This window comes from Monodon monoceros, unplaced genomic scaffold (genome assembly GCF_005190385.1).
Source record: "Monodon monoceros isolate NGI ecotype Baffin Bay Population unplaced genomic scaffold, NGI_Narwhal_1 Super_Scaffold_4, whole genome shotgun sequence".
In the NCBI taxonomy this organism is placed as follows: domain Eukaryota; kingdom Metazoa; phylum Chordata; class Mammalia; order Artiodactyla; family Monodontidae; genus Monodon; species Monodon monoceros.
In genome coordinates, this window is record NW_021703781.1 from 2,199,122 (window position 1) to 2,210,547 (window position 11,426).

At 44.4% G+C, this 11,426-nt stretch overlaps 1 protein-coding gene across 1 annotated transcript in view; it reads right to left on the minus strand.

The window, feature by feature from the left end:
• EGLN1 (egl-9 family hypoxia inducible factor 1) overlaps positions 1-11,426 on the minus strand; it is a 94,357-nt gene that overhangs the window by 44,421 nt on the left and 38,510 nt on the right. The window contains exon 3 of the mRNA XM_029200849.1: positions 10,850-11,424. Coding sequence (XP_029056682.1) covers positions 10,850-11,424 — 575 coding nt within the window. The remainder of the gene's footprint in view (positions 1-10,849; positions 11,425-11,426) is intronic.

An 11,426-nucleotide genomic window follows, 5' to 3' on the forward strand; every position in this document is an offset into this window, starting at 1 on the left:
AATGGATAGAAAGAGGGGAAGCAGAGGTGAGGTACACGGCAGGTTGGTTGAGGGCAATTCACTAAGTGTTAGCATATGAATAATAAATAACCAGAACAACAAAAGGTGCTTTGCGTTAAGACCAAAGAGTATATAATACAGCTCCCCTGCTCTTATAACTTTCTGGAGAAGATACTTCAGGAATAAAAGATATACAAAATTTTTGAGAAAAGAGAGATCAATGGAGGTTCAGAGTTCAGGGAGATATGGGGGATGGGACTTAAAAGCTAGATGCTAAGAGACGCATAACATCTGAATCCTGGGAGCCTAAACCAGTCAAAGAACTCACAGACGTGTTGGGAGGAGTGAGAAGCAAAGCAAAAAAGGCAGAAAATAGTCTGGCTGAAATAGTGGCTGTATTTCAAAGAGGGGTAGCAAATAAGGGTGGATAGGTGGGGTGGGCCTAAGTAGCTGGGGAGCATTAAGTGCCTAGGAATCAAATTGTATCCTTTAAATAAACCTCAGAAGACTTTTGAGTAAGATTTTTATAAGGGTTAGTAAATTTATATTAGATAGATGTAGGTGGTACATGGAGAATGAATTAAATAATAATATTGTATAATAATCCAGGTATAAAGTGATTAAAAATCTCAATTAGGGGGCTTCCCTGGTGGCGCAGTGGTTGAGAGTCCGCCTGCTGATGCAGGGGACGCGGGTTCGTGCCCCGGTCCAGGAAGATCCCACATGCCGCAGAGCAACTGGGCCCGTGAGCCATGGCCGCTGAGCCTGCGCGTCCGGAGCCTGTGCTCCGCAACGGGAGAGGCCACAACAGTGACAGGCCCGTGTACCGCAAAAAAAAAAAAAAGGACACCTTTCCTGGCTTGCAGACCAACCTAGGTCTCCTCTAACATGCTCCCATGGGCTCCAATACATCTCATGAACATCCATCACACATGGAACTGCAGGTTCAGTGTTATCTTCCCCTCAGACAATAAAACTTGGGAAGGGCAGAGAGAATTACCTTGACCTGGGGCATCGTGGTACTCTCAGTGCCTAGCACTGATCCGGGCATATATCAGACACCGCAAATAGCTGTTGAAAAAATAAATGGGTTTTGCAAACAGGTTCAGTTTTAAACCTGTTCTCCCATCAGAGAGCCCCACCAACCCTGATCCCCTCCAGGAGAAGACTTCAGTCTTAACCACGCTGGGTTTGCAGTACTTGTAGAACATCCAAGCGGAGCCGTCCATCAGTCCTTTCCAGATGCCGGGGTCAGAGACGGTCAAGGCGTCTTGAACAAAGCCCAACAGCTGAAGCCACGGCTGCTCCCCTTCTCCTCCTCCTGCTATTACAGTTACAGCTAAAATTAAATGGACACTGATAATCTGCTGGGCATTTCTCATGTATCTCACCTATCTCTGAACAAACCTTATTGAATTAGGTGCCATTATTAACTCCTAATATACTGATGAGAAAGCGATACTTTAATTGTTAGAAAATTTGCCTAAAATCAGAGAGCAATTAGTAGCAAAACAAGAGCTTGAACACCGGCAAACTAGCTCAAGAACTTGTGCTTCCTCCAGCACATAAGATCACCCAGGGAGAAAAAGATATAGACCAGAGCAAAAGGAGAAGACAAACCACAGACCATTAAAACTATCACTTCAGGGCTTCCCTGGTGGCGCAGTGGTTGAGAATCCGCCTGCCAATGCAGGGCACACGGGTTCGAGCCCTGGTCCAGGAAGATCCCACATGCTGCGGAGCAACTAGAGCCCGCGAGCCACAGCTACTGAACCCGCGTACCACAACTACTGAGCCTGCGCGCCTAGAGCCCGCGAGCCACAGCTACCGAGCCCGCGTGCCACAACTCCTGAAGCCTCCGCGCCTAGAGCCCGTGCTCCGCAACAAGAGAAGCTGCTGCAACGAGAAGGCAGCGCACCACAACGAAGAGCAGCCCCCGCTCGCCACAACTAGAGAAAGCTGGCGTGCAGCAACGAAGACACAGCGCAGCCAAAAATAAATAAAATAAAAATAAATAAATTAAAAAAAAAACCAGTATCACTTCAGGGGCAAACACTATAAAGGAAGAAGCAATTTAAGAAATGGTATTCACACCCCTGTGTAATTACTTCCCCTTGAGTGTGAAGTGACCCTAGTGACTTTATCTAACCAAAAAAATACAGCACAGGTGATGGGATGTCACATCTGTGGTTAAGTTACAAAAGTCTGGGACTTCAGTCTCGATAGAGGATTCTTTACTGCCTTTCTGATTTGCATACTTTGATGAAGCAAGCTGCTGTGTTGGAGAGGCCCACATGGCAAGGAACTGAGGTCCTCAGTCCAACAACCCACGTGAAACTGAACGCTGCTGATAGCCACTGAGTGAGCCTAGAAGCAGATCCTTCCCCATTTGAGCCTCTGGAGGAGACCACCGACCCTGGCTGATGCCTTGACTGCAGCCTTGTGAGAGGCAGCGAAGCAGAAGATGCCGCTAGGCTGTGTCCAGGTTCCCGATCTACAGAAACTGAAATAATAAATGGGTGTTATTTTAAGTCACTACGTTTTGGTACAACTTGTTACATTGTTACATAGCAACAGATAACTAATATAAGCTGAGAAGAAAAGTCTAGAAATATAGATGCTTCAAGTTCCCCCTACATGTGTCTTCTCACAGTGCTGAGCAGAAAGCTAAGAACTGAGCTTCAAGAAAAAACCACAGTTAGAAGCTAAGAAAATAAGGAAAATTCTGAAAAATATACTGAGAAAACAACACTTGAAAGGCTCAGATCCAGGCTAGTAAATGAGTGATCAAAGATTCTAGAGGTGGGGTGGTCAATAGTGCTACTGAAGCAGCACGAAGACCTGGCCTATGGGGGGAAATCACGCAATTTTCTAATTAAAAAGTAACTTTCAAGGCTGTATTTCGGAGAAGTAATGCTAACAGAAGTCAGTGGAAGACATGATAGAAGGTAAAAAATGCCTAGAGATAGAATAAAGGATAATTACTGACAAAACTATGGACTCAGAACCTCTAGTTACCATCTACAGATGAGAGTACCAATATTAATGAGAAAAAATTCAGATGCGGTCAATCTTTTCATACCCCAAACTCCTGATTAGACTCTTTCAATTAACTGGCCAGATCTGACATTTCCCATGTATACAAAAATCAGGCTGAAACTGATGTTGTTTGCATTAAGTTGAGATTATAAGGTTCCTCAATTCTATAGCTCAAGTTTGACCTTTCAGGTTTTAATTTTTTTAAATCATTTCATATAGAGTATTTTAATGTTTACCCATACTTTTGTGACCCTCCCTTACCCTAAAGTCAAAAGCAAGGTTTCCTATGCTTAAAAGGCCTGGGCACTATATTATAATTTTAACCCTATCACTTCCCATCTGATAGGTGGTACTTTTATTTCTAATTCCAGGGTCAGGCTCCGCATCAAGTGGATGAGAGCTGTATTTCTCTGCTATCTTTTCAGATCCCTAAAGTATCATACACCTCCCCCTTCTTTTCCTACTAAGCTATCACAGAGTTGTTTGCATGTATATGTCAGGAATTATTTTTGATATTTTATGGTCATTCTACCTCTTCTCAATTTTCTACAATAGCTTTAACTTCCAACAGCATGTTTAAACAAAGATGTTCTATTTTTAATTTTATTTTGAAATTTAATCTAAATCTATGCTTGTCTCTCATGTTGAACCATTCAATTTTCTCCAGTGTTTCCCTAAATTTCAGAATCTGTGTAATTCTTTTTACATGGATTTGTATCTACAAGCCATCTTAAGTGAGCAGTTCATGTAAGAGAGCACAGACCTACTTGTTGACAGCACCAGAAGTTCAGCAAGATGTCCTGCAGTAACTCCCGCAGGCAGCCCCAGGGGCAGAGCTGATGAGAGCATACTGTGCAAAGAAGCCATAAAGCCTCTGGAGAAGAAAGGATGGCGCTGCGAGGTCAACAGCAGTAGCAGCAAGCACAGCCAATTTGAAGGAATGTGGACAAGCAGAGCATGGAACTTTTCTCTTCTGGATTGAGCTGCGAAATAAGTGTCAACAATCTGCTCTAAATGGAAACTGAAAGAGCGGGGCCAGAGGAGAAAAGCAGGAGGGCTGGAGCAAGATGAAATAATAATTATCTCCTTCCAGTTGCTCAAGCCAAAAACCAAGAGACATTCTCAACTCCTTCCTTTCTCGCATTCCTCCGACTAATCCATCAGCGAATCTCACTGACTCTACTTTCAAAACATATATCCAGAATCCAACTAGATCTCCACAGGTCTGCAGCTACTGCTCTAATGTGAGCCACCACCTCCCAGGGCAAAGGCTGCTGGAAGAATTTCCTACCTGGTGCCCCTGCTTCCACCCTTGCTCCCGCACAGCAGCCACAGAGGTCTCCTAGAACAAGCTCTCCAGGGGCCTCCTGTGTCACCTAGGATACAACCCAGGGCTCCTGCCGCGGCTCACAGGTGAAATCCTACATGAACTGACCTCACATCCCCACCCCTGCTTTACTGACCCCATCGCCTACCACTCTCGCTCGGTCCCTCCCCTCTGCTCCGCTAGAGACGCAGTGACCTCCTCCTTGCTGTGTTCTGAACACACCAAGCACATCCCACGTCAGGGCCGCTGTGTGTGCTATTTAATACCTCTACTTGGAATGTTCTTCTCCCACGTACCTCTATAACCCAGGCCCTCACTTCATTCAAGCCTCTACATAAATATTGTTATTACTTTACCAATCCTGTGTAAAAGAAAACCCCCCTGGTCACTCTGTCCTTACCTTGTTTATTTTTCTGTCTTAATATTTACCACCTAATGTGTCATGCACTTAATCATACATCTCTTTGTTAACTGTCTCTCCCCACCCCTCACCTGCCTCAAGTGGAATTTAGGCTCCATGAGAATGGGGGCATTTTTGTTCTCGTTGTTCAGGTATTCCTAGCTCCTAGGACAGTACCTGTGCATGCCAAGGACTCACTTCATGTCATTTGTTGAATCAACGAACGAATGAAAAGACTATCAAAACAAGACTCAGGGAACACGGTAAGGAGAAGCCAAGAGTGCATGCATTTTGCTTTGATGAAGAAACGGGGTTCGGGGCACTGAATAAAGAAAACGAGAAATCCAAACCCAAGAAAACTTTCCGGTGATTTCAGCGAGCAAACAGACAGAGGGTACAGATACTATCCAAGCTCTTCAGAAATAAAACTGTGACTTGGTTCTGGAAAAATGGGATAATGAAGCACAAAACATTCCCATAAAGATGGCAGAACAATTCAGAGTCTGGGCTAAGAAATACAGGTGTGAAATAAACCATTTTAAGGGAAGACTTTGGTTAATCACCTGTCCGTTTTTCTGGTTGTTTCTTTGTTTTGTTCTTTAGAATAGGAAGTTTTGAGCTGGAAGAGAAAGAGTCAAAGACAAGCCATGAATATGGTTCAAATAATCATCTGAATGCCATCCTGTGGTCACAAACAATGTTTCAGGTGCAGAAACAAGGAAGGGCACAGTGGAAAAGGAGGTAGAGTGCAAAGGCAGCACCAAAATGCATCTATGAAACACTGATCAAGCATGTGTGCAAATGAAAGGGAGACTGAAACATTTGGTGTTGCTTTAAAAGCCTAAAGAGAAAAATTAAATAAAAACAACTAAGCTGATAACATCAATCCAAAAGCATACTGGGAAGGCACAGGCTTCAGAGAACATGCTAGAAGATGAACAAAGACAGACTTCATGCCTGATGGGGGAAAGGGGGGAAAGGAAAACAGAGAATAAACATTTAAATCAGAAACACAGAGCAGAAAGACAGTTCCAACTAAGGAAATAAGAGAGAGTGGGCCTGCTTCAGGGAAAATGGCTTCAACAACAGAGGAAAAAAGGAGGTAAATAAAGACCATCTAGGGAAATTACGGAGGAATTATCGAAAGGAGGAAAATTTAAACTAGAATGTCAGATAAGCCAAACTGTAGAGTGACAGGAGTAAAAGGGAGAAGAAAAGGAAGTCATAAATGTTCAAGTGTAGCCTCAAAAATGGCATAAAAGACACCAAAATTAGTTAAGTGGGAACACGTGATTTTTACACGAGCTGCAGCATTAACGTGCAGATATAAGAATGAAGTAAATCACTACCCAGCTCTCTGACCTTGAACAAGGCACTTAACCTCTGTTAAAAAAAAAAAGTGTGTGTGTGTGTGTGTGTGTGTGTAGTCAAAAATGGGTGATCATTCTAAAGTCTTTTTTCCTCTAGCTTATTAAAGAGGAAAAGCACAGGACTCTTTTAAAGAAAGAAATCAGAAAAGTAGAAAATTTTCTAAATGAGAAGAGTAAGTTAAGGACACTTTTGCATAGTGCTTTACAATTTAAAAAGTGCCTTTACATGCAAGATTATATACATTTGTCACAGCAAGCCTGAGAGACAGAAAAGACAGGCATCATTTAATACCATTTTCCAAATGGAATAACTGAGGCTCAGAAAGCTTAAGCAACCGGCTCAAGGACACGGAAACAGTGGCAGATCCAGAATCCAAGCCAGGTTTCACAGCAGGACAAAGTCCACTATCCTTCTACGTTCAGATGCTCTCCTCCTGTGTGACTAAGGTTTTGCAGGAAATTTTTGTGGCTTATTAGGCGGTAGATAAGGGAAGAGCTATAAACATTTTTGAAAAACCAACAACCTGTTAATTTAAACTAAAATTCCTTTAGAATTAAAGAAGTTACCATATATGTAAACTACACGTACACTAATTCACTGTACAAAATGTTTTCCTACAAAGTTGAACTTGGTTGTCACAACCTATTAAGACTACTCTTTCAGTCCACTTGCTTGTCTTTTAAAACAGTAAAGCACTATACAAAACTGCTACTATGGAAGCTGTAATATTTTCAGCCTTTCTGAATACAGAATAATTGACTTTGATCTCGAACTCTGACGTAGCTATTAAAACATTAAACAAGCTGCTTCAATTAGTACATCCTGGGAGCCAAGAGTATAGAGAAAGTGGCCGAAGTAGATTGAGAAGGCAGTTTCATTTGGTTTTGTTTGTAACATCTAAGAGGACTGACACCACATCTCTATGGCAGTGATAATAAAGGATCAGGTCTTTCCTTATCCTACCCTTTGCTCTAAAAGCCATAATCAGCTAGAGCTGCCCAATTAACTGCGGGACTGGTGAAAAATCTCAGGAATAGAATCTGCTGCTTATTGGTCTTATTTTATCGCTCCTTCTCTTTATGTACATTTTAACTGAACAGAGTAAGTTTTAGACAAAATTCCAAAAACATGTATATGATTCTACTAGTTTTATTGTAACAGGCAAACATTTTCCTTCAGAGTGGTTAAGAAACTCCAACTGAGGGCTTCCCTGGTGGCGCGGTGGTTAAGAATCCGCCTGCCAATGCAGGGGACACGCGTTCGAGCCCCGGTCCGGGAAGATCCCACATGCCAGAGCGACCAAGCCCGTGCGCCACAACTACTGAGCCTACGCTCTAGAGCCCGCGAGCCACAACTACTGAGCCCACGTGCCACAACTACTGAAGCCCGTGCGCCTAGAGCCTGTGCTCTGCAACAAGAGAAGCCACCGCAGTGAGAAGCCTGCGCACCGCAACGAAGAGTAGCCCCCGCTCCCCTGCACACAGCAACGAAGAACCAACGCAGCCAAAAATAAATAAATAAAACAAATAAATTTAAAAAAAAGAAACTCCAACTGAACAGCTGCACATTTTCCCAGGATCTGCACTCCTCTGCATTCTTCTTCCTCTACCCCAAGTAAAGGCACCTATGATTTCTTACAGCCCACACAAAGCTACTCCTCACAAATCAGCAGGCCGTGACTCCTTCCTCTTGGACATCGCTGCAAGTCTTCTTGATGGAAGAAAGGGTGTGAGAAAGGATAAAGGATCAAAGGGCAGTTTAAGGGCAAAAAGGGGGAAAATCCCAAAGAAGGACCAGAGAAAGTGGGAACTGGAGCTCAGTGGCCACGATCATGTTCCTGTTTTTTTCCTGTATTTCTTCATCTTTCCCTTGTAGTTCCTCTTTTAAAGTAGCTGGACAAACAGTGGCCAGATAAACGTGCTGGCAGCAGAAATTTGGGAGAAATCCAAGAATATACTGAACGAGCCACAGCCAATTATAAATTATATATCATCTGATTATCAGGCCCTGACATGCACAAAGACCAAACAGAATAGACAGTGTAAATGAAGAACATCAAATCTCGGTCTGAAAGCCTGAATTTAAGTCCTGGCACGCTGCAGGATTTCCAACAAGCGCCCTTTCCTGAGGCTCACTTTCCTCATCTCTAAACAGGGATAATACACCAACAACCTAAATATTTTACAGAGTTGCTGTGAAAATCTATGTGAGAAAAATACCCACACATTTGAGGCAAGTACCTTTTAAAATCACTACAATGTCATAAAGGATAATAAAACCCTTAACTGAAGACCCTCTCTGCAATCACATAGAGTACCCATATTCTGCCTCTCTCAGGAGTATAAGCATGATCTAGGCAGATAAATTTCACTGGCTTTTCAGTCACTACCTGAAACAAACATTGTAATAAAAGAAGTTTCTATAGTCCAAAGATAAACTACAATTATTCACATACAAGGCTAATGCTCACTGTCAACAAAATATGTATATCAAACCTTAGTCCCAGTAGTTTGCTAAGTAATCTACATCTTCTCATTTAATATCCTACCCATGTCCAGTGTAGTAGAAAAAGCACAGGGCTTGATGTCTGAATGACCCTAAGTTTGAATCCCAGCTAGGTTATCATAAGTGGTAGGCCTTAGCCAAGTCAGAGCTAAAAGATCCTCAAATGTACAGTAAGAATGATGCTACCGATTTCATAGGATTAAAATTACTGTGACCATGTCTGTACTGAGCCTAACCTGGTGCCTAGCACGCTGAGGTTGCCCAGTATATGGTGGCTGGTAATCTGACTGCCTTTCCATTCCCCCAGAGCAAGCATCTTTAGTTTCTTTTAGGAATGCTTAAACTACACAATCAAACAAGATTACCAAAACCTCTCTCAACCAAGAAGTACAATGAAAGGGATTCCCTAAAACCATTCACAGATCCTGAAATTGTGTCCCTAAAATTAACGTAAGCATAAGATCAAAATCTAAAGAGTTTAAAATCCATCTTTCCTTCACATGATCTGTGTAGTCAGGTGATCTAGAACCTCAACGGCCCTTCAACCACTGGCACTCCTGAGGAAAGAGGTGGCTATTCTCTAACAGCCTCCCCATTAGGAGGCCCTTTGGTAAGAGCTAGGCTGACTGCTGTCCCTTCCCTGAGCAGTTAAAAACAGGAAGATAGGAGAGAAGAGGATTTAGCTTAACTTGGAAAGCTAAATTAACTAAGGAAAGCAGAGCAAGGAAGATTCAGGACATTGTCTTCTTCACCTGAAGCTTGTGCCCCAACTATATACATACTTCGGTCAGTTTTGTACAGTTACATTAATATGCCTTCAAGCTTTTTCAAGCTTACCTTCCTCTACGGTTTATGGCTATATTCAGATTTGATCTATAACAAATTAAAAAAATATATATGTATATAAATGAGAATTGCATTAAAGACCGAAGCTGGCGTTTAATCAGGCTCTTTTTTCCTTCCAGCTTAGTGTTAAGCAAGTGTTCACCTTTTTTTTTTTTTTGGCGCCTTCATCCAGCAACGAAGCAGCAATGCATAAATTAGACTTTACATTGTCTTTTCCCATCAAATTTTCCCGTTTAGAACTTTCCTCATTGCGTACGCCTAGCCTTTTGGGCAGCCTGAGAGTCACACATAATGACTGTCAAAACAGATGGTCTGACACACACAAAAGAACTACTGGGAAGAGTCAGTGTCTGTGTACAAACACCCACGTGTGATAATCTCCTCAACAAGCTCCTCAAACTCACAAAATCAGACAGAGATTGATGGTGGAGGAGGGTGGAATAGGGTGGCCTGGAGTGGAGCTGGATACAAAGAAAAGATTAAGATCTGGGGAGTGAAATGGAAAAGAACCACAAGAGAGTACAGAGAAGGAGAGTCTATCATATACCATACTGAGGAGGGAAGAGCGATCAGACTAGGTAGGAACGAAGAATCTGTTGGGGAACGACTACAATAGTCAAGAGAAAACAAAGATTTCACCAAACTGAGACTTAAGAGTGAGCCAATTCCATGGGGTTTTTGTTTTTTTTCCAGGAAGCTACAAAACAGTTCTTTTTCAACAGCGGGATTATACTAACAAAAGCAAATAAAGGAAACCTATGCTAAAAATGTAACCTACCTACACTGAGCGGTCTGAAAACGGAAATACTTCTTCCCCCGTTTAGCAGTGGGTTTCAAAACAGCAGGGGCAAGGGAGAGGGATGAGAGCTGTAAGAGGGGGAGGGGAACAGGCAGGCTCTTCCTGAACGTAAGGAAAGGAGCCTTCGGCCTAAATGCTTATTTTACATGTACCTTTCTGCGGTCAGCTGGCAGGCTCCTCACTGAACACAACATTCGACTGTGGAAGTCGGAAGCTGATGAGTGGTTCAAAGCCCACGGGGAATTTAAGAGCCGCTGCAAACACAAGGCTGATGCAGAACCAGCACTTGCTTCGGGTAGCACTCTAATAATCCCCGTCGGGCGCCTAGAGCTCCAGCGAGGTTTGACCCGACTCACTGTGCAAGGGAAAAGAGAAAACTGCAAAGTTCAAGGAAGAGCCTAAGTTTAGCCAGAAGACCTTGCAATCAGACGCAGAAGTGTGTGAGCCGGCAGGAGGTGGATGCTATCTGTTTGCTCCACCGGGTGCTGCACAAGAAGGAAATCCCTTTCACACACGGACACCGCGTTCCCTCGCCCCGCGCCCACTCCCGGCACACACTTACTTTCGTCCGGCCATTGATCTTGTAGTTGCCCAGCTTCCCGTTACAGTGGCGGATCAGGTCGTCCATGCTGCTCATGAGCAGCCCGATGGTTTCGCAGCCGGGCTCCTTGCCCTCGATCCAGGTGATCTTATCGCCTCGGATGTCCTTGGACGAGTCGCTCTTCTGGCTGACCAGCTGCCCGTCCGTGAACTTGCCGGTGTCGTGCAGGGCGCGCACCTCGTCGCCGATCTGCTGCCCGGTCTCCTTGCCCAGGAAGTCGTCCACCACGCAGATGCCGTGCTTGTTCATGCAGGGCACGATGTACTCCAGCGCCAGCTTCAGCGCCGGCAGCGGCTTCGTCTGCCCGTTGGGCCGCAGGCCCCCGCCGTGGCTCAGCGCCTCGCCCGGCGCGCTGCTCGGCGGGTACAGGTTCGCCTTCTCCTGGTACAGCGACGAGCGGGCCAGCGGCTCCTCCTTCGCGGGCTCCGCCTCAGCGGCGGCCGCCGCCGCCGAGCCCTGGCCGCCGGGCACCGCGCGAGGCGGGGACGCGGCCACCACGGGGTCGGCCGCCGGCTTGGCCTTCGCCTTCGCCGCGTCT